This window comes from Chrysoperla carnea, chromosome 2 (genome assembly GCF_905475395.1).
Source record: "Chrysoperla carnea chromosome 2, inChrCarn1.1, whole genome shotgun sequence".
NCBI classification, from domain to species: Eukaryota; Metazoa; Arthropoda; class Insecta; order Neuroptera; family Chrysopidae; genus Chrysoperla; species Chrysoperla carnea.
Window position 1 is genome coordinate 15,889,166 of NC_058338.1, and position 25,579 is coordinate 15,914,744.

General features: G+C 28.4%; 1 protein-coding gene across 1 annotated transcript; it reads right to left on the reverse strand.

Moving 5' to 3' along the window:
• Nucleotides 1-23,201: 23,201 nt before the first annotated feature.
• Nucleotides 23,202-25,367, reverse strand: LOC123294277 (glutathione S-transferase 1-1-like). The gene is made up of 4 exons (XM_044875403.1): nt 25,018-25,367; nt 24,102-24,302; nt 23,829-23,996; nt 23,202-23,420 (listed from the first exon to the last, which is right to left on the reverse strand). The coding sequence occupies exons 1-4, from the start codon at nt 25,159-25,161 to the stop codon at nt 23,280-23,282; spliced, it is 654 nt and encodes a 217-aa protein (XP_044731338.1). The 5' UTR covers nt 25,162-25,367; the 3' UTR covers nt 23,202-23,279.
• Nucleotides 25,368-25,579: the final 212 nt, after the last annotated feature.

The window sequence follows — 25,579 nt, forward strand, 5'->3', positions numbered from 1 at the left end:
TAAACAAGAAACGATTTCGATGGAATGAGAATTATATCTCAGCAAACAAAATTTTAGTTTAGTAGTTCTCTTAGTATCTCCCTGAATAATAACCAGGGATCTAAAAATAGCTCAACATATTTCTGTACATTGCTCGATCTTGATCTAATATACTATCGTGCATATCGATAGTAATTTTTTATATCTATGTGAATAGATCACAATATAAATCCAATCAAAGATCAGCAATCGATCGAACATCGAATACTACAACGGTGTAGAGAGTACCTTTACCTATCCGTTTTATGTTTGTGTGATGTTATTTTAGTTAGTTTTTTGATCACGATATGTCTATCATATTTTATTGTATAATATATTTTACATGTATATTAAAATTAATTTTTATTATAAATATATTACAAAAATACACGATTTTCAAAAAAAATTATACCGGCTGTCAATCTCAAAGTCTTAATCTTACAATTTATTAAACTTAAGGTAGTACCAGCATGAAATCACTTTTCGACAGATTTGGCCGAATTTTTTTTCTCGGGTTTATAATAGCTTTATTTATGAATTCCTAAAATTTCATAATTTTTGACCGTTTAGATCGCGAGATATTTAAAGACAAAGTTCGCGATTTTGAGGGTCATGTCCCATTTAAATCATGTAAAATGTCCGGTCTCTCCAACTATTTTTTATGATATTATTATATATTGAAGAAAAAGTAGAAAAAAATGTTTATACAATACAATTCTAAAAAAAAAATTTAGAAATTAATTTTCACTTTCGAGATATTAATTTTGACGTAAATTGATCGAAATTGGGACGTTGGCATAATTATTTCCCATTTTAAACGGTCAAAATTTCTGAAACTTTGGGAATTAATAGTAAGCATTATTAAATTCTTAAATTTAATTTTTCGTTAAATTCTGTCGAAAAAAAAATTGTACCATTGCTTTAACATAGAAACTGCAAATACCATGCTGGAACATCGTTAAACCCACCCTGATGTAAAATTACTAAACTTTATAAAATACAAAATTTTAGCATATAAAATAAAGGTAAATTTGGTATTCTATTAATTTCACTATGAACTAATTTGTGCTTTTGATATTACTAGTATTAATCAAAAATTTCCAATTTCTCTACTTTAAAGAAGGTTGAACCTCGCAAAAATAGTGAAATTTGCTACAAGCTGGTCGAAGCTCACATGAGATTTTTGTAAATTACATGGCAATTGTGATATATAAAAAATATGGTCCCGCCGAATCCACAATTTCTTTACTTTTTAGTATACAATTTCTACCATCCTGATTAAACTAGCTTTCAAATAAAAATCCTACATTACAGCTTTGTTTTATTTGCTTTATGGAATATATTGCTGCATTATCTTCTATTATTACTTCCATAGAGTATTCTTGACTCGGTGCGTAGTCATGGTAGCGAGAATCAGATCAACTCCAGCGCTTCCAGTCGATAATTTTAGCGATAACAGAGGATGTTATGATTAATATGCAATTTTCTACATGCAAATGTGAAACATAAATTATTGAAATGGAAATGAACATAATTACTTATTCAAAGTTCGATACATCAAGACGTACAGACTTATATGTTCATCCATACAATTATATTAATAAAGTAGTTTATCATTACCATGGAAACACCTGAAATAAAACTCATACACGGTGTGAATATCGTCAACTGCTAACACGACTTATTGAGCTTACTAGTATATTGAGCTTGAGTTTGATGCTTACAAAGAGTTGACACATGGTAATGATAAAATTAAATTTGTGTAAAAAATACAAATAATATAACAAATGACCTTTTTGCAAACAATATTTTTAACAAATTAACATATTAAATTTTTTTATTGTAATTTTATAGACAATTTACATTAATTTGTTAATTTTTTTCAAACAATTACACAATAAATATTTATTTACAAGTATATTACCTATTTTGCATATAATTATATTAAACTATATTCAAACTTTCAATTCACACGATTTTTTTGTAAGATTCTTGTTTTTTTGTGTGTTTTCTTACGAAATTTTATTTTGTATACGAATGATATCATACACACAAGATTTTTATTGTGGGTGGTTTTTAACTCAAAATGAGAAACATGATTTGAATTTGAAGAAAAAACATTCAAGATGCCTACACAAGGGCATATTATTATATTATCAATTTCCGAGTTTACTATTCGCATTAAAAATATTCGATTCAGTATTACGTCACCTTTAAATAATCAATATAGACTTTTTGAATCCGAATTCAAGACCAATATATTGCCAAATAAAATGATTCTAAAATTTATACAAATAATTGATGACGTTTAATTTTTTATCTTGTTGAATGAAATATTTATAAATTATTTTAAAGCAATTCTAATGATCTACTTTGAACTACTTCTTCTGCAATTCTCTGTTTGAACCGCTTAGAAGGTTTTATTGAACTGCGAATTAGACTCGTCTACTCTGAGTATCAATCAGTATCCTACAAACTTCTTTTCTCTTCTCTAGAATGAGGAAAAATTTCCACATGAATGATATAATTATTTTTCCATTTTTTTATCCTTTTTCTTTCTAGGTCATTCACAGAACTTATTAACATATTTCCGACTAGCAGAAAAATACTAAATTACTTCTTGAACGCAGAAAATTGTTATGTTTTCATTTACAACCAAATTTTGTCCATTCATTTCCAAAGTAAGATGAGTATTTTATAGACCATATTTATAAAACATGGCAGTGCCTGTGGTCATCTTACGCGGTATAAAACTTGCTGTTTGAAGAATGCTTCTTTTTGTGTAATTCATGAACTGATTTTTGTGGGTAGATAAAATGATGGTTTTAATGAACTTAAAATTAAAATATAATTTTACTATTGACCCAAAAATTTTGACTATAAAGCGAGCCTACACGATACAATATAATTATACATGTGGTTTTGCAAAATTCGAGAATTTATTCGAATTTTACACTTCTTGAGACAGGAAACTCTTGATGAAAGATAAATTCCAGCGAAGTTTACTCTTTCTTTATATACCTATAGGTATTACAACGGTTTATGGTTGATATTTGGATCGAATAATAAATCAAAATTGAACATAAAAAACCGCATAACTTAGGTTACTGACTCAGTAGTGAAGTTTTTTTTGTTATGGAATAAAAACTAAAGTCACTTTTTATAAATGTTGTAATTCATTCATCCAAATTTAAATCAAAAAGATTTAACTTTTTGAATTTTAAATAAGTTGAACGCAGAGATTATTAAAAGATATATCTTAACTTTTTTTTTGTAAAGCATAAAACATATACCCATGCTCAATACTTAAGCCAGTTACTACAATTTTGATATATTCTCTTTTTCATAATTAAAGTTCTTCTCTGAGGATTATAAATTACTGACTTTTTTTTAAATTTTAATATTAATGTCTATGTTTTAATTTAAAATTTATAAACACATATAAATATCAATTTGTTATGTAGTTAAAATATCTCAATTAAGAATTATCTGATAAAAATAGTTTTTTAGATACGTAAAATAATACAGCTTAATAAAAATTATATATGACGCGAAAACAATAAATATTCCTCTTGGATTCGAAAATGAAGATCTCAGCAACAAAATGAAAAAAATTTGTTTGTTATCGAAGACGGGAATGATGGGATGTAGTCAAATTAAATTATAATAAGACTATGCTTTTTGTCAAGAAAAAGAAAGTGCCATTTAAATCGAATTTAAAACCTGTGTTCTAACAGACAAAAGTTATTTTTGTCTAAGAATGTATGGTATTATAAATAAATTTGTTTAATTATTTATTATTATCGAATTGATTTTTATGATTTTTAACTCCCCTTCTCAGAAAAAGAGGGGGTTTAGAAGTAAAACGTGTGTAGTTGTTTATCTCTATTTCTGTTTATTTAGATTTTTATTTGTTTGAATTTTGACTACATCAAGTGTGTTCCTAGCTATATTTCAAGAAAATCTGTTCAGTTTGACGAGATTCTTGCGGAAAATCTCATTTTTAGATTTTGTTTATGATAATTTGTACCTACCTAAACGAAAATCATCTAGAAAAAAATATTGTCCTTGTTTTAGAATCTTCTGCAATAATTGGAACCATTAATGAATTAAGAAATATTTCATTCATTTTTTTATGCTACTTTCAGAATAGGACTTCAGCAACATTCACATCAATAGAAAGTATAAAATCATTAAGAAATTACAAAATTGCTACTTCTTGAAAAATTTGCATTTTTAAAAACTTTGATAGAATCCTTCAATTGAAATCCATTCTATTCTCGAGTAGATACAAGCGAAGAAAAATGAACATAAGTATTCTGGATTCAGACAAGTGCATAGTGTAGATATTTTGATGGACTAATTAATGCCCAAATAAAATAATTTTTTTTTTTGTTATAATAAATGAATATAATTACAGAGTAAAATTCATAATAAAACTTAAAAATATAATTAATTGTTTAATTGTAATCAATCATCAAAGACGCAGATACTGGCGAGATATTTATTAAATTACATTGATTATGTATGAGCATGCCCGATATCTCAAGGGTTCAGTATATATCGACTTTCTAATATACAGGGTGTTGCATTTAAGGTAGTACTATGGGTATTTAAGGTAGTACTTATAGATTTTGCATTCAGAATTTAATGAAACTTGGCATAGTTGCCCATTATTATATCATAATTAACCAGTTAAATTTTTAGGGGCCTTCAGAGAACTGAAAAAAAGATATTTTAACATTGATCCTTATGGGAAATCACAGATTTTATTTTATTTCACAAAACTGGACGTTCAGATTTTCAGTTCTCTGAAGGCGCCTAAAAATTTAACTGGTTAATTATGATATAATAATGGACAACTATGCCAAGTTTCATAAAATCCTGAATGCAAAGTCTATTACCGATAGTACTACCTTAAGATGAAGATAATGAATCGTCCTTATAAAATAATGTTCTTTATAAAAAATAAACAACTTTTGATGTAAACATTTTGTCGTTAATATCACTGTTAACACGTGAGGGCGCGAATTAACTTAGAAACCATATTTATCTAGTATGTATATACAGTTACTTATTGCTTATATTTTAAATTAAAACCTTACATATATTATGTATGAGTTTGTTTGTTTATGTATCTCTAATTACGCTGTCTATGCATGTTATTTCAACAATTAACTCAATCAATTGCCTGTTTTCATTTGTTTTTTTGACTTTGTTTTTGCACATTTTTTTTAATTATTTGGAAATTTGTTGTTTTAAATACAATATCCTAAATTTATAAGTAGGTAACCGAAAATATATTTATATAAACGTAAATACAGTGCAACCTCGATATAACGAATCTGAAGGGAACCAGTAAATATTCGTTATATCAAGTAATTCGTTAAACTGAGGTTTGTTATATTGAGGTTAAGTTGGTCTAAAATTCGTTATAAAGAGGAAAAAAGTGTTGGAACCTCTCGCGACATGAATTACATACTATGGAGTATACTAACTGTCATATATTGGTGGGACTTTATACGTTATATAAAGGTTTTGAATTGACGAATTTCGTTATATAGAGGTATTTAAATTTTTTATGTAGTTGAAAATTCGTTATAAAGAGGCTGTTCGCAAAAAATATTCGTAATGTAGAGGTATATTTTATATTGACTCTTATGGACAATTCAAGGGGATTGCGAAAAATTTGTTAAATCGAGGAATTCGTTATATTGAGGTTCGTTATATTAAGGTTGCACTGTATATGGTTTTTAATATATAATTGAATTTTTACAATATATTATTAAACGAAATGAAAAATATTCGAGGTGTAAAAAGCGGCCCGTGCTCTCTTATTAATTAAATATAATTTTAATTATATTTTAGTAATTTATTATTTTTACTTTAAAATTAACACGTTTCAGTTTATCCAGGTGAAAACTGTTAAACTTATTTAAAATTTTATCAAAATTGGAGATACAAACAATTTCTCGATTTTTTGCATTTTTTAAGGGGTACCCCCTTTGATAAAATCGAGAAAATCGCAAAAAAAAATTTTGTTTTGGAATTTGATGAAATTCGGTGGAAGGGGTAATTTTGACCCAAAAAGTATAAAAATCGGGTAAATTTAATGATTGGATGCAGATTTTCTGAGATATCGCAATATTTGGATCGATTTTAGTCCGTATCTCAAAAACTATAAGACTAGTCGTCAAATGCACCCGAATTTTGAACTTTTTGGGTCAAAATTACCTTATATACTAAGTTTTATCAAAATTGGAGATACAAAAAATTTCTCGATTTTTTGCAATTTTTTTAAGGGGTACCCCTTTGATAAAATCGGGAAAATCGAAAAAAAAAATTTTTGTTTTGGAATTTGATGAAACTCGGTGGATGGGGTAATTTTGACCCAAAAAGTATAAAAATCGGGTTACAATGACAGCGAATATCATAGACAAAACTTCATTTTCAAAAAAGTTCCCCACCAAAAAATTAAAATCAATAAAATTGTGAACAAAAGGGTGGATAAGTGAGAGCTATATCTGCTAGTGTCAAATAAAGTTCTTAAAAATTTATGTTAATCATAAAATTCTTAACATCTTACTTAAAAATTTTTTTATTTTATTAAAAATTTTTTACAAGCATGCAACCATCTGGTTTTCGATCTTCGTAAAGACCTTCAGACAATGCGGGATCATGGTTGTATTTTACCTATAAAATAAAACGTTGTAAACGTAGGTACGTTGTTGTTCGTTGCGTGATTGAAATTATATCGCAGGTAATAATAATTATCACACAGTAAAAAAAAATTAATAAAAATTATTGTTTTAAAATATTGGAAATTCAAGTTTAGAATCAATTAATTTTTTTTTTGCTAGGTATATAATTATTTTCCTATTTAATTGACCATGTAAAGTCTGTGTGGAAATATTAATGATATTAATTATTTCCCGCATATATATCTGTATGATTGTGTCAAATTTGCTTATTGTAAATAGGCCCTATAAAATTCGCAGCTTTATGAAACTTGAAATACTTTAAAGTTTTTATTGTCAAAAAGAAAATTTTGAAAATAATCTCTAGGGCAAAATCAATTTCAATTTTTTCAAATAGAGAGAATGCACTTAAAAGCTTAATCGATTTATCCAAACTTAGGAAATTTTGAACAAAGCTGCTTCATCTGTTTCCTAAAATTGCAATTGTGAAAAGGTAATTATCTAAAGTTAGGTGACAATGTTTTATCAGATAAAACTTTAAGCTATAGGCTTAGGACACTAAAATCCGTAGAAATATTTCAATAAACTTGTAATAATTTTGAATAAAGAAAAAAAAAATTAGAATTTTATCATGAAAATTGGTATACGGGTATAAAAAAACTCCAAGCAACTTTTTAATAGTTTTTTTCCGATATCTTTAGCCATCTCTGACGCTAGACAATATAATAAGAATCAGTCCTGTTTGTCAGTTAGTAGTAGGATGAGTTTGAAGTACGGATTCCGTTGAGAGAAATGTTCTATGAGAGAAAATGCTCCACATTGACTCAGGAGTTTATTTACCACCCGGTGGAAAGTGCCATTTCCTAGAATATTATTAATTGTAATTGCTTAAGACGGGTAACATTGAATTGAGTTTAGTTGTCTTAAAATTGATATGCAAATGCAATATTTGCATCAGATTCAGAATTCCCATAGCCTACATTTACATTTTGAAGTTTTGCATTCAATAACAGAATATTTATATTTATATCGTATTTAAGTCACCAATATGTATACAAAAACTGGATCTTTGCAAACTTAATTACGTAATAATTACCATTGAACCTTTGACGGTTGATCAAGTGTTTTCTACAATATCGCCAGAAATTTAATCAGAATCCCAAAATTGTGCACATTCTCGGAAGCTTGTAGGGAACTACACATCAGTGCGTCAAATAAGTTTTATTTTCTTTGTTTTGGGTTTTTTTTTTTGCAATGTATTACAAAACCAAAAAGTCGACAACAAATATTTAGACTATCTAGTACATTTTAAGAGAGTGGGTTAGTACACGATATGTTCGCCTACTTTATATTATTATTATTTATTATAGTACACGAATTTTAAAATTTTATACTATTTACGTCCAAAAATAGGTTATTCAAATGTATACGCATAGCTAGTTTTGGATGTAAAGGAACTTCGTTCCTAAAGAGGGTCCCACGACCGCAATCTTTTAATGCTCTGTTTGCTTTTCATTTCTTAAATTACTAGTCTGATTTTGATAATTAATCCCGATCAATCACATTCTTTTACACTTCATAAGATCTACCACTAAAATAGGAGCAACCTGAAACTCCTAAATCGTATTCGTATTCATTTTACGCAGTATAATAGCGTTAGCTCATGATTAGTAGTATCTCATCTTAAAACTGCACTATTCGAACTATTTGTGTAGCATTATAGATACACTTTTAAGTTGTCATATTTTAAATTTAGTGTCAAGATCGTATAATAAGCCTTAATTTGTACGCTTTAAACACACGAGTTCGCGATCTAAATTCAGCGAGGACATTTATGATTAAGAGATATTGTGGTTGTTTGTCGATGAAATAGCGTGCTAGGGAAATGAATTTTAATATTATTAATACAAAAAAAATCTCGGAGAAGAAATCGTATGGTTTGATTGACAGGCAAAAATAAATAAAAAACTTCATAGTAACATTGCATGTAGATAATAAAGTTAAAAAAACTGAATAAATCCCATAAGTATTATGCAGCTACTACTTGATATCAAGCTAAAAATTAAGCTACTGACTATTAGTAAAGCCAACAAAAACCCGTTGAATATTGAATTGAGAATGAAAATGTCCTTTTCTAAAAGCAGAGACCAAAGAACATCGTTTCGAGGGAACGTTCCGCATCAAATGTGGAACTATTTCATTCTGCGCATATTACGAGACTGATTTAGCATTTTATTGTAGCCATTATTTAAAATAAAAATTAAAGTTACGGTTTTCTACGAATAAATAAAACTTTTTCTCTCAACTTTTTAAATATTTTATTATTAATCATTAGTAGAAGAGCTTGATATCTCTACGCAAAATGTTAAATTCTGTTCTTGAATTCCTAGATGACCAGATGACAAAAAATTTTATACCAAACATTTCTATAAAAATTTGCTTTATTTCTGCCATCCTTTATATTTTAATAAGTAACAAATAAAGGATGTAATCAAAAAGTGTAATCAATATGCTACTCGTTTTTGCTGTAATTTTTCCGAAAGCTTTCAAGTAACCGAAATACGAAGAAGTTTCACATTTTAAAGTATTATTCTATGTTACAGTTTTCTCTGAAACATCCCCTTCAAGGAAAAATTTTACAAATCCATCCCTAAAGTATGTTTAGCATTTTAAATATTTTAGTCCAATTCGAATTTCTGGTTGGTAAATTTTAAGTGAGCAGGTACCGATACTATCAAATAAATCAGATATTAAAACTTAAAAATATTTTCCAAACTTTCTCTGAAAAGCTCTGAAAAGCTTTCTCTATTATGCTATATTTTTTCTTTTAGTCAAGTAATGTTTTGGTCGAGTTTTTCTTTTAATCGAGTAATCCAACATCGTCAGGGGAGCATGTCGATAGATATCAACGTATGTTCAAGATAATAATTATATAAACATTATACTATTTTTATGAAAAAACTTAACTCGAAACTGCATCAACGCGATCGGCCGACGATTATTTTAATGTTGTAAGTGGAATAAATTTCAGTGTGTGATGTTTATTATAAAAATTATTGATAATTTCGCTTGGCTATAGGTTATTATTAATTGTTATTATTTATTTCATTTTTATGTAATGAATACTTCTGATATATTGATTACTCGTTGACTGTGACCATAATCGTATAGCTGTTTCCTTGCCTAGCCCGGGGATAATTTTAATTTTTCCTAACATTTGATCGTAAATAGGATTCTGGATCTTATTAATGTATTCTGCTGTTTTTATTACACGTGATTCTGTGACTCCTAGAAAAAACGTTGGCAGATAGACTGAAAATTGGGTTTTGATATGTAGGGATCCAGGTACAAACCAGGCTAGTTATACATGAATGGCGTACTATTCTCTTGAGGAGAAAGAAACATTCTCAAACGTTTTATTTTTGAACCCAGTTTTGAATCACAAAGAATCAAATTTTTATTTTTGAGTATCCAGTAGGGCGCAAACTTGTATTTTACCTACTAGAATCCATACTTCAGAAAGATTGACTGAAAATTTTTCTTAGAAACGATGATGTTCTTTAATAATAATAGGCAATTCCAGAAGTATTTGGATTAAAACCAATCTAGACCACTGATTAAACAAGAAACACAAACAATGTCATATAAATACGTTGTATAAATTATATCAGAAGTACCTACTTAGGATATGCATCTATTTTATGAATAAGATAATTTTTCCAATCCAATCCAAGCATTTCTATAAAAAATAATGAAAATAAAAAATATTTACTGTCAATGTAAAATAGGAGAACTGATTATTATTTAAAATTATACTTGAAGTGTAATTATTTATTGGTAAGTTAATAAGTTGTAAATAAATTATTGAAAATAATTATCCAGCCTTGTTGCACATTTTTAATAATATATAAATATTCAAATAATTATTATTTAATAATTATTGTAAATAAATATTAATTACAATTTTCCTGTAATTTTATAAAATATAAACATTGATATTTTCAAATATTTTCTAATATTTAAATGCATTTAAAGTAAAATATCTCTCTTAAATAGAAATACGGATACTAATAAGCAAACTCTCTTCATTAAAGTTTCTATTTTATTAGGAATTAATTTTTTTTTTTATACTTAAAAGTACCAAGAAAACGTTTTCCTTTTTTAATTAACATTGAAATATTAAAATGATGTGTCTATACCAAGTATATGAAATATACCAAGGTATACTAAGTTCAGTTAAAAGTTTTAAGACACATTTTTTATGAAATTTGATTGATGTTTAAAGAGGGTTTTTCGCCAGTCAAAGAAAAAAATTCATTGATAATGATCCGAGTTTTTAGTAGGTATGTTATAGTTAACGAAACATATTATACTATCAACAACAAAATTTGGGTACCTTACCCATCAATTTAAAGAGTAGTTATGAATTAATAATACACTAACTAACCTAACCATCCCCATAACAGTCAACTTTGAAGCTAGTGTCTACAAATACTTCAGCTAGAACTTTTAATTAATTTTTTTTTTATTTGATGCATAGATTTTTGTCATTTTTGTCACAACCCCCCAAAGAAGGGTGTTAGGTACGTCCCTGAGAAGTCTACCTTTCATTACGAAATATTTACACCCCCTAATAAACAACTGTGGAAAATTTCAAAGATGCATTAATTTTTTGATACTCCATTCCGTTTTGGTAATTTTCTTAAGGTTAAAAGTTTAATAAAAGCACCTGGTATATGTTATAGAGGATTTATTTAAAGGTAGAAAAACTAGTTTGTATATGATAGGTTACAGGATCAGTGGAGGATTGATAGGTTCACTCATAATACTATTATAGAATATATGATTAGATATTATTAAAATGATTGATATATCTCAATGATTTATCCACATTGATTTTACCTAAGGTTCATATCACTCATTTGTTTATCAAACAGTTTTAAAAATATTTCGATTTAATATTGGGTGATTCAAATTATGTTTTAAATCATTCACTGTGTGCTATATAAAATGTTTCGTAATCATCGATTTCCGATATCTATCATTTCGGGGAATCGTGAGGTCAGTAGGAAGAAATTCTATTTTCATTATGGTTTTTGCAAGAACATTTGCAATTTTATTCAACAATTACTGTTCAATCATTTTATAAAATTGCACTAGGAAACAAGTAGACCTGGTAAACCCTGAGCCAGTCTAAAATTTTGAACTTATTTATTTTCAAAAATTCACATAAGTACTTCCTTGACATGGAAGATAGATAGATACATCTAGTACACTATCTAGAAGCTTTTGGAAAAGCTAGTAAAAAGAAGAATTTGTATTTTTTTTCTGGCACCAGCCAATGTCAGATTTTGTAACTTGTCTATATTTGCAAATTCGGGTATTTTTTGTCCACTTCACAAGGCAAAGCTTTTGCTGTTGTGAGACCAATTGATCTCGGATGATTTGGCTTGATTTTTCACGTAAGAACTACTTATTTTAAACATAAATATACGCCATCCTGTACTTACAACTTACAGCAGTTCGCTTAGAATAAAAAATTTATAAATACTTTCTCAAGAGCAGGTGAGATTTTATACATTTTTGAACTTTTAAAAACCTTCTGGCAACAAATTGTCTTGAAGCTATAGTTTAAAAATTCATTCATTTACTACTAACTATCAAACGAAATTAGCAGTTCCTTTAAGTGCTCCTAAATGTTTACGGAATTTCAGGGTTTTATTATGAGGGTCCTCCAAGCTTTTCACGAATTCGGGCGGCTAGCTTCCAAGATAAGGCGTCAATTCATATAGGTAGAAATCTTTTTTAAATTATTAAACTGCAAATTTTCTTCTTAAAAGTAATGTCACAACAAATAAAAATGCTCATGTTAAACGTTTTAATCACTTAAATCGTATTTAGTTCTAAAAATTTCTCGATAAAATATGATACAGATTTGAATCACCTTTTATAATATGAGAACTATATGGATGTAGACAGAAAGGTATTGCTTATGTGTATGAACATATCTTGTATGCATATGTGTGTCGATAACTAATGGTATCGAATATTTCATTTAAATTACGAATATATTCAAGTAACACATATTTGTTATAACATTCATAAAGCAAAACGTGAATCGAATAAATTTACCACCAACGACTTTTAATATGATCGTTCATGGAACTGATTGCTGACGAAAAATTATTCAAATGGTATAGAAAATTTTACAACTAATATTATCATTCCTACCCGAAAGCTAATTCATTTCAAATAATTCTATGTTAAAGAAAGTTTCCAAAATTTTAGAGTCACTCTTGAAGCTGTCTGTATTGCAAACATACATGTATGTAAGTCCAACTTTACGAGGAAGCTAAATTAACAAATTCTTTTCAAGAAGTCCCATATTAACATTTCCAAAAATACATAATCTTTTTTTAATCTATCTGTATTGGAAATATACTTGTAGACATTTTTGCGCAGAAGCTACTATATTAACCAAAATTTTAAACTAATGTTATCATTGTTGGGGCTCTCTGTATTACAAACAAGGCGGGTCATTTTAATCTATAATGGCTAAATGGCTAATAGCTCCTTTTGTAGTTAACAAACCAAAAAATAACTGAAACAAAAGTGGCAAAGATTGATGGGGGACAACATGTTCTGACATCAAATTGAACCTAGCTCTTCGAGTTGCTTTAATGGCTAATTTAATTCCAAAACGGTAAGAGGTGGATTAACAATTTAAAATGGAGAGGTGATCCTAATGTAAAACCTAATATTCTTCATCTAAACCATTATTTCAAAAATTTGTTATTATTGCATTTAATAAAAAAAAGACGCTAAATGCGGAATCAAAATGCTTTTGCCAAGGGAAATAGAGCAGATGAAGTATAAACCAGTTTCCACATTACCAATTTTAGCAAATTAGTATTAGGAGTTAATTAGTGACAAAAGATGATTTCAAAATTACAGTTTTGGGACCGTTTAGTTACCAAGTGACACACCTTGGTACCGATGCAAGTTTAGTTAAATCGAATTTTTTTTAGCTTTATCGTCTGCGTTTTACAGACTTTTAAGAACATTTTCAAGCAGGCATACCCTGTCCTCTATGGTACAAAGATTGTACCATACATTATAATACGTAGTATGACATCTATACGTAAGTTTTAGTAACAAATTCTAGAGAAACATTGTTTAAGCAAAGAATGCAACCGTATTTAGGTTTCATGTAAAGTTATTATTAAATTTAATAGATGTCGCAGTACAGGAATCACTTGTATAATGAAATTTTTTCTTCTCGTTTCCGGTTGTTATTTGCTGTTCCCTTTTGTTCTCAATTTTATGGTTTGAAATTTTGCTCATGATACTCGCTGTCATTGTCACTTTCTATAGGCCCAAACATTAAATTAACCTGATTTTTATACTTTTTGGAACAAAATTACCCCATCCATCGAGTTTTATTAAATTCTAAAACAAACATTTTTTTTGCGTTTTTCTCGATTTTATCAAAGGGGTACCCCTTAAAAAAATTGTAAAAAATCGAAAAATTTTTTTGATCTCCAATTTTGATCAAACTCAGTATGAAAGGTAATTTTGACAAAAAGTACAAATATCGGGTGCATTTGTTGACTGGTAGACATATGGACTAAAATCGATCCAAATATTGCGATATCTCAGAAACTCTGCATCCAATCCTTATTTAATGAACACCTATACCCAAATTTTGTTCGTATAACCAATATTTTTAAGCGTTACAAACTTGGGACTAAAATTAGTATACAGATATATATTCCATATATACAGGATATAATAAGCGTTTTGTGTAAACAGATGTTTACGTTTACAAATCATACAGGTTTGTTTATGTTTACATCGTGAAGTAATGTATAGATCATTATTCCGACTGGAGAATGATACTTTTAAGTTTCTTCATTAAACACAATAAAAAGTAGTACATATATTTTTAACATAGTTTATGTAGAAAAGTAACTATTGCTTCATTTTTTTCTTTAAGAAGGTGGGGACATAAATACACCGAGCAGAAAAAGTAAAAAGTTAATATAATATATTAAATAAGAGAAAATGTTACCGATAGGAAATACGACCAATTTAAAGTTAAATTCACATTTATTTTCTTTGCTTTCTTAGTGTAATTTTGAATCATACACTTTATTAACAGAATGGTTCAAAATAATTTTGAGGATATAATCTGTGTGTGCATAATAACATTGAAATATAACAATAATAACAAATAAAGCAAATAATAAATAACAATAAAACATTATAAATACTTTTTTTTATTACCGAAGTTTCCAAAAATCACAAAAAATTTCTAAGTCATCGGGCTTTTTATTATTATTTTATCGTTCAAAGTTGGCTGAAAAAATGATGAATCATATAAGTTATCCTTTTCAATTGGATATTTCTATATCAAAAAATCTAGAGAGTGTGATAAAAAACTATCTAAAATAGTTAGACAATCTTGTAGTTTATAATAATACCATAAGAATATCAGGTTGTCGATAATATAATAACAAAATTTTAATTTAATTTTGAGTTCATCGAAGATCCATCATTTGAACATAGACGACAATAGTTTGAGTATTCATGATTGAAGCGAGATATCTATATTATCAACTAGCTGTTACCCCCCCGCTTTGCGTTGCGTAAAAAATACCCGCTTTGTTGGGCAACATCCCCACTTGCACCCCTCCCTCCACATTTCCTCGCGTTGGATAACATTTTTGTAATGTACACGTCATGCTCTTTTATTTGATACCCCACTTAGGTATATTTGTAAATATTCGATATTTCCTTCCCACTTTCTCGCTACACCTTTCTACCCTCCGAAGGTTAAAAAATTTCTAAATGTAATTTAAAACATTCTAACCAAGTTTTGAACTATTAAAAGCCATAATTTAAAAATATGAATTTTTTATTCATGAACACCCCCGCAACCCCCCTTGTGGGTGGAATTTCGTAAAATCCGTTCTTAGCTGACCTCTACTTGGCAAAAGGAATATTCCTGCCAAATTTCAAGTCTCTAGGTCTTATAGTTCCAGAGATATCGTGATGAGTGACTATCTATATCTATAGAAAGTCTCCTATATATTTATAGATTACTAGCTGGGAACTACCCGCTTTGCTGGGCAACATCCCCATTTGCACCCCTCCCTCCACATTTCCTTGCGTTGGATAACAGTTTTGTAATGTACACGTCATGCTCTTTTATTTGATACCCCACTTAGGTATATTTGTAAATATTCGATATTTCCTTCCCACTTTCTCGCTACACCTTTCTACCCTCCGAAGGTTAAAAAAATTTCTAAATGTAATTTAAAACATTCTGACCAAGTTTTGAACTATTAAAAGCCATAATTGAAAAATATGCATTTTTTATTCATGAATACCCCCGAAACCCCCCTTGTGGGTGGAATTTCGTAAAATCCGTTCTTAGCTGACTTCTACTTGGCAAAAGGAATATTAATGCCAAATTTCAAGTCTCTAGGTCTTATAGTTCCAGAGATATCGTGATGAGTGACTATCTATATCTATAGAAAGTCTCCTATATATTTATAGATAAGCAGCTCTTGCACACAATATATTGTAAATCTAAAAATAATACATATTTTTTTATTTAAATTCAATATTTGACCCGTACGCATAATGAAAAAGTGACAATAAATACAAGCTTAGAAAAACATACATTCATCATTATTTCTGACTTTTTTAAATCAGACAGTTTTAAATTATTTATGTTACACTATTGCTTTTGTGGGACACTTTGCAAAATTGAATAAAGAAAATATTTATTATAATATTGTTGTTTGTTTGGTTACCGTTTGTATTATTTTGTATTTTTCTTATATTTTCTTTTATTTTTATTTTTTTCTTCGAAGAAAAAAGATACGATGTTTATGTCTTATACAGGGTATTCATTTAATAAAGAAATATTAAAAAATCTCTATATATTATAAATGCGAAAGTAAGCATGTTTGTTTGTTTGCTTGTTTGTTACGCTTTCACGCTAAAACTAGCGAATAGTTTTTAATGAAACTGTACAGCAATGTAGCTGATATATCAGAATAACACATGAGATATAATTTATAAGGATATATTAACAAAAAAATAAAAAAATTTAAAAATTAATTTAATTTGACATTACCATAAATTACAAATTTCGGTAAAAAAGTCAATATAAAATATTTCACAGCCATCTTCTCTGATATACTCAATGAATAATAACTATTATACATTTATAAAAATAGAAAATCATACATATATTTACCTGTGTTAAACAATCCTTACCATTATTTCGAGTGTTATTGAAAGGGGATAAGCGAGAGCAATCTTTACCAATCTTTTCTTTTAAACCCAGGGAAGTGGGTGGGTATCACTCTCTATAAAAGTATTAGTTTTATAAAGATTAGAAAAATGTTTTTTCTAATTAAATAGTATCGTCATTTCTTATTCGAAATATTTTTTCTATTCATATGCTTTACTATGTCTTACTTTGTTCAAAAATTGAATGACAAAGATATCAGCTTTCGATTTCTGTCTAAACAATTAATTTTCAAAGAAACTGCTTCTAACAAAAAAATTTTGGGATCAAGTTAAAAAAAAAACAGCCTGTATAAAAATGTTTTATAGAATGAGATAGAAATATAGGTATAGACTAGAAAAATACTAGTAAACTGAGAATATATATAATATATCCTACACACAATCTAGTATAGAGAAAAGAATAGTACTACTATAGAGAAAACCAAAATAAAAATAACAAAAAGTTAAAAAGAAAATGAACAAAAGATGAAAAGTTTTATACAACAATATTTCACAAATGTTTTTATTTATTTATTTTTATTTATATTTCTTTTCATTTTTATGATCTGCTTATGTCTTCGAGTTCTTTTTTTTTTTTGTTGTTGTTGTTTGTACATATTTTTTCCTTTTTCTAAAAACAAAAATATGTTTTGATTCGATTTATTTATATAATTTTTATGTGATTTTTGTTGTTGATATTTTTATTCATGATTACACACACACATAAATACAGAAATTTATTTGTATACCATGTATATGAAATATACGAAGGTATATTAAGTTTAGTCCCAAGTTTGTAACGCTTTAAAATATTGATACCATGAACAAAATTTTGGTATAGGTGTTCATAAAATCACCTAATAAGTCCATTTCCGGTTCTCTGTCTGTCTGTTGTCTGTCGTTTGTCGCCTGTCTTCTGTCATCTGTCGTCTGTCGTTTGTCGTTTGTCGTTTGTCGTTTGTCGTTTGTCGTCTGTCGTCTGTCGTCTGTCCGCTGTCCGTCTGTCATCACGATTATTCAAAAACGAAAAGAGATATCAAGCTGAAATTTTTATAGCGTGCTGAGGACGTAAAAAGTGAGATCGAGTTCTTAAATGAGCAACATAGGTCAATTGTGTCTTGGGTCCGTAGGACCCATCTTGTAAACCGTTAGAGATAGAACAAAAGTTTAAATGTAAAAAATGTTCCTTATAAAAAAATTAACATCTTTTGTTCTAAATATTTTTTCGTAAACATCACTGTTTACCCGCGAGAGCGCAAATTAGGCGCAACTTCTATAGTATGTATGGGAATATCAGTTATGTGTGTGTGACATGTATGTATGTGTAATGTGAGAGTGTAATCAACACTGTCTACACATGTTATTTCAACAGTTAACTCAATTGTTTGTTTTCACTTGTTTAAAATGAATATGATTTTCTACAGTTTTCTGAATGAAAATTGATGTTGTTTTTTTATATACTCACCGGTATTTATTCTCACTTTGTACGTCGCATTAAGGAAGAGATTTTTACTATCCTTTCCTATATTTACATATATCCCGTTTAGAAGCATTACTTTATCTCAAAGTTTTATGAGTTTAATTATAGTTGGTTGTATTACTTCTAGTCCTTTCTACCATTGTGCTATAAAAATATTCTTCCACTTTTGTGCCAACGCTTACTGCTACTCATCTCCAGATTATCGACAATGAGAAAGGTACCTTCTATGATTACTGAAAGCTACCTCGCACATTTAACTTTTCTGCTCCTTTGGAGTTTTTAAACAGAAACTTGACCACATGCGAAAGCCTTTTTAATGAAACGTAAAATTATTGCTGCTGAAAAAACATCTCAATGATGTTTTGAAATGATAATATTCTTTGTACTTTGTCAGGTTTTTCAAAAGTCGAAAAAAGTAGATGAATAACAGGTCGTTTTTCGATATATTGATATTCGAGTTATTCAGCTGAAAATGTCAACAAATCCGATAACATGTATTTAAAGTAGAAGAAAAATATTTAGCCGAAGACACACTGAATGTTTTACATTGTATCCATAGCATAAAGTATTAGGAAACAGGAAAATATATCGTAAAGTCGCTCTAATTGGTTTAAGCCAGATTAACATGAACAAGAACAAATAACTTCACCTAATCAATTTTAGTATTATTTCCACAAGTACAAAACATGGTAAAATAAAAGAAAATATACAAAAAGATGGGCAGAACAAGTAGATGTAGAGCGCCCAAAAATACTTATAAAAAGTTTTGTTAAACAAAAATCAGATTCTAGAAAATATAATACAATAACATTCAGTAAAATTTATTCTGTGGTGTAGGTAAGATGACTTTATTTTTAAAACATTTTCTTTATTACAGCAAAAAAAAAAGTAAATTAGAAAAACTAAGTATCTAACTATGTTTTTATTAGGGTCACAGATGTTTCCATTCTCTGTATAGGGTCAGTAGGTATTTTATATTTTTGTTTTTTCTCTCATCTTAAAAAGTCATATCTACATTTCAAGAAGTGAAAAAGTTTGTTTTGTGGGTAGAGGAACAAGAAACAACGAAGCATAAAAACACAATATGTATGCCAGTCAGTATAGAGAAAATGCTTATCAGCGTCAAAACTTTGTCTACTAACGAACAAAACCATCATTATTATAATAAAACTATACAAACTTGTGCCTGATCTACATTAGTTTATCTAAAAAAAACTGCCTGTATTCTAAAGCTTGTTCTATTTGGCCTCTTATAAATAAAATAATGGGGCAAATTATGACGTTACTAATAGAAACTTAAGCTCATATTTACTAGTAACTTTTCGGATGCAGTTTTTTTTTACAAACTTCTTCAACTAAAAGTTAGAAAGATGTTCAAGCTCGGTTTTTTGTGAGTAGATGAAATTCAACCGAATACATGAAACACATCAAAAAGGCACACAACATTTTACTACGAAAGAGTTTTGCGACTCCATTCAAGTTAAGAATGATTTGGAAACAATTGTCATTGAAAAGAGTTTCACGAGAAGAATAAGAAAATCTTTAGAGTAACCGAATAACATGAAGTACTTTCGAAACTATGAAAATGTGATAATCTAAGAAAAAGTTGGGTCGTCCAAACATGGCGGGCAATGAGAGAAGTTACACATCTTGAAAAATACTCAATTTATGACAGATTTCTTCAGGTATGGTCATATTATTTGATTTACTTTCAAACCTACTGGACGAAGAAACGAGACTAACTAAACTAACTAGTAAATCTCAAAATTTCAGAAATTTTGAGCGTTTCGAACGCAACATAATTAATGCCAAAGTTCGTCATTTTGACGTAAACTGATCAACATTGTGAACTTAGGCATTCATTACCTCGCGTTCTAAACGCTCAAAATTTCTGAAATTAAGATTAAATAGTAAGCCCTTAAGATTAAATAGTAAGCGCTATTCTTAGCCTGTGAAAAAAAATTAATCAAATTCTGCCTAAAAATTGGTTTTACAGTGGTTACCTCGCTGAGACTTCCTTTAAACCTTAATGTTTAAGTCATCGTCTTAACTGGTAGGCACAATAATATAAAATTAAGGTAAGAGATAACAAATCAACGAAATTCTTAATTGCTGGAGCAACACTATATTTGGTAATGTATATCAGCCATAACAAATGAATAGTGCCAAATTAAAGCTATCACATCTATTATATGACAGACTATTTTGTTTTGTGGGTTACCTAAACTTGTCTAAAACATCATCCTGGTAACATACATTTGTTGAACGCATCAACATTTATATACCACGAAAGTATAGACACAGTGGTAATAGGTAGTATTACTTTTCCTTTTAACATAGATAACATTAGAAGGATAATTTACTTTTATAACTACAAAACTTTACTTAAATTGTTTTAAATTGCTTAATCTCCTTCGACCATATACTTTTTGTATTTGTTTATTTACAAGAACAAACAAAAAATATATAAAGTTTTTTGGTAGGTATTAAGAAATGTTTGAAACAGAATTTCTCATTTTGTTTTGTTATGTTTCTCTTTGGTTAATAAAATGTCATTAGTGTTGTTAATAACTATTGAAATTCTAAATATTTTACTGATGTCAAGAAATAATATCTACCGTTTGTTTTAATTTCAAAGTTTGTTTTTGTCCACAAAATATTCGTTAGTTATAGGTAACTACTCTATTTTAAATATTTATACAGTGTGATCATTTCAAAAGTATCCATACTTTATAACTCCTGCCCTGATGTGATTATTGTTTTGTGCGAAAACACGTAGATTTAGGTATCGTTCCTTCACCCCCACCCACCCTATCTTATGATACCTCGTTAAAAAGGGCATGAAACGAGGTACCACAAGGTGAGGATGAATGATATTGACTTGATTTCACTCCAAACAACAATCACATCAGGTCAACAGTAATTAAGGGTGGATACTTTTGAAATGATTACAATGAACACACTGTATTAACACATACAGTGTGAAAAATTACAAAGAATAAGATTTCGTTCAACAGTATGTATGTACTTATTATATCCAAATCTAATGTGATACATTATTTGAAACCGTAAAAGATTATTTATATCGGCAAATAATTTTCTATTTTTAACGTATGCTACCCTTAATCTACAAAGCTTTAAGAAAACTTTTGATCTATTTTTTTCTTGTTTTATCCTTTATTTTATATTATTTTTAAGGCGTTAAAGAACTAAACTTACCTTGAATAAAAATCTAAAATGATTTACACGCACCCAATATTTGAAGTAAAGGATTCAAAATATTTTCTTTTCATATTATGTTTTTTTTTTTTGATGCCATATAAAACTTGAATGTTCAAGTGTTATATATTACTCTTTCTACCTTTTGTCCTATAAGATACATTTTTGATAGGTTCACCAGTTTTTACGAATCATAAAATAAATTGAAACACATAAAATTCGATACGACTATTACTTGATTATATCTAACATTCTTTTGGGGTTTCTTGCATTATTTCTACAGAATGTTCAATAGTGTTTTAAATTTAAAATATAATTTTAAATTTATTGCCTTGGTCGTAACAATTGCCGGTACAATTAGTTGACTTAAAGTCCTGATACTGAAATGGGATACGATTAAGTGAAACTTACTAATATCTACTGATTATCATTGGCTACTGGTTATCGAATGATAGTCAGTGAATGTGCAAATGTATCAATTTTTGTCATACCCGTATCTCCCAAATTAGGTCTCAGATTCAAATTTGAAAAAGAGTTTTTTTGTTGCTCTGGATGAGTTAATTTTCGGAAGCTAGGTTTCTGCAGTCAATAACAGAACACGTTGTATACCAGTTGTTACTATTACCACCATAACTAATCAACAACTATTAAATTTCCATATACACTTACTTGTTACCGTTTACATATCCATCAAAATAATTTAGGCTATTATATACATTTCCGTTGTACCTCACTCATTAATAGTTTTAACGTCGACAATAAATACAAATTTCTTAAAAAAGAATAATATTGAACAGTTTATTTATAAAGACTTAAGTTCGAAAGTCTTTATAAAAGTCTTAAAGCATTTATATAAACATGTCAACACGGCTTATAGCAATTATTATTATATAAATTTTAAAATATTGTATAAAGGTTCTTGCTACACGCTGTAGTTAACAATAAATATAAAAAAAAAACTCATTTTTCGTTCTTAATTTACCATTTCAATAAATTTTCTGACCTTCACGCTAGTCATGATATTAAAAAAACTTATTTACTATTTATTTAATACTATCGACAAAAAAGTGCCAAAAAAAAAACATCAATTGCAAAAAAGCCATCTACTTTGTCATGAAGAGGAAACAGAAAAATTTATTTTTATACAGTTAAGTTCACTCGAATAAACGAATTTGATAGATTTTCGCGAATGATTTACCAACTTTTTTATATGTTCTGAATAATCAACTTAACTGCATTTAGAAAATTTTTCGAATAGTGCTTATTTTATTATTGGGTGAAAAATTAGCACTGATTCATACTGATGATGATTACTTGGTTGTCGAAGTACGTATTTACATAATATAAAAATTGATCTAAGAACTTGGGACAAAAATCGACATTCAGTTGACTCCAATTCGGTTGTAAAATTTATACTTTCGTGTTGGTCGTTGAAATCGCCGTTGCATGCCGAAGAAATCTATTTGTGTATTTCATGGAATCAACACAAAAAATACATTTATTTTTCCTTACAAAAAAAGCAAATTACAAATTGAAAAAATATGTTTAGATAGTTAAAATCATTTGGATTGGAGTGTTTTAAGTATTTTTGCGAATGATTTAGCACCTTTTACGTTTTCCGAATAATCAGGTATCTGTTGTGAGCATTGTTCTAACCATTTTTTAACATTTTCGAATGGTGTTAAACTAAATTCCATTTCCTAAAAGAAGAAAGAATCATCAAATTATTTACAGTCAGTAATTATTAAAAGATTTTATTATCCTCTTTGTTATATACATAGAACAGATTTTGTTACTTATAAAAAATGTCCGTCTTTTAACTTAAAAATATGAAAAATTCTTCGAAAAATAGATATCTTCTACTTTCACATCCCACGGAGCTATTAAATTCGAGCCAAGATTTAAGAGCGGAGATTTAATTTTTTTTTTTGTAAAGTCTGCGATTATGATACAATCATTTTTTGTTGGAAACATTTTTTTAAAGCTAAATCTTCAAGTTTCGAAAATATATCAAATTATAAAAATGACCTATAATAATGGACCTGTAGGTACTTATCGTTTGCGAAGAAACATGATTACGATTAAAATTTTTTGATAAGATAATTTACTTGTATTGTTGATACTGCTGGTACCAAAGATAAATCAGCAAGTGTTAAATTTTCACCACATATATACTTGCTCTCACTTAGAAATCGATTTAATATATTTAAGCTATCATTCATATCTGCAATACATCGCTCACTGATAGTTTTTACACCGTCATTCAATATTGGTTTCTTTAAATTACAAACAAATTGCAATTTAATACAAAGTAGGTAGGTGTCTACACCGTTAAACTAATAAAACACTTTTCAATGTGTGTTTTATTTTTTTTAACTTACATAAATATTCCGCATTGCAACACTAAATATGGTAGCATCAAAATATAATCTTTGATTAACGAGCGCACGTTTTTTAATATCTTTTGGATATAATGCATCATCTTTTGAATATTTATCAACTAGATATGTTGCTATAGCACGACTCTCTTGTAAAATAAATCCATTATCATCCAATGTTGGTACCGTATGTTGTGGATTGATCTGAAAAAAAAATGTGCGAATAATTTTTGAATATTTAATATTGAACTATAATTTTGGATAATTTAGTGCCATTTATAAATCACTTGTTTGATACCCGCCCGTTTCACTGGGGCTAAAAGTACAAACCACGGCTATATAGACTCCACCTCTCTGAAGGGATTGTTTTACGCAGCTAAAAGATATGCAAAATTTCTATTTTTTAAATTGTAAAATAGTCATAATTCATTGAGTATATCAGCAAAGATGGCCATGGTTTGACATTTACTGTTTTAAATTTTTACAGAAATCTTTAATTTATGGTTCAAAATCATGATCATAGATCTGCGCCATCTATAATCTTCAATTTGAACCATAAATTAAAGATTTCTGTAAAAATTTGGTAGTTTTCAGAAGTTATTTATTTATTTAATTTATAAGGCAATCCCCTCCTTTTCAGAATTGATTTAGACTTTGCTCAAGTTCATATACAAAAAATCAAGCCTTTTATCCAAAATTGTCCTGGTGCTCGTACATCCTTAAGTTATTCTGATTTGCAACGTTCGCGAGAAATATATTTTTCAGATAAAGATATAATTTTAAGTACTTCTGAAATTTTTCAATTTAGTTGGTACAATAATTTTTGAGTACATTGTAGACAGTTTTTAATGGATTAAAATGAAAGCATGCGCAATGATGAAAAAGTGACGTAGTGACACTAAGAAAATTTAAAACTTACTTTTAAATATTCACTTTGCTTATGCTCTTGTTTCACTAAATTAATCACTTTAATATTTAGATTTAATTTAATTAATTTTGCTGTTGCAGCCACAAAACGAGATGGCGGACTTATTGGTGAGTAATATAAAATAATAGAAGACATTTTTAGTACAAAAACAAATTAAATAACTTCTATCTTTTAATTATTGAATTTTTAAGTTTTTGTGCTGATATATCTAACCTTGTACTTTATCATATACGTAAATATTAAAAATAGTAATGTTTATACTTAGAAGTAGGTTGAATGTATGTTTATTCTTAGAAGTAGGTTGAATGTCCGCGGCTCAGCGCAAATTAAACAACTATTGTGTAGTGTCTGTGACGTAGTCATTTAAAGCATAGCTTACAATGTTACCACTGTGTACCTTGTGTTGCATGATTTTTTACAGTCCCACTATTACCAAAACATACATGCTCGCAAGTTCACTTTTCGGTTCCCCACAACTTTGATAGCTCCAAAAGTCAGACATTTTGTTTTGTCCTTTCAAACACATCCGAGAACACTTGGGCTTTTGAGACAA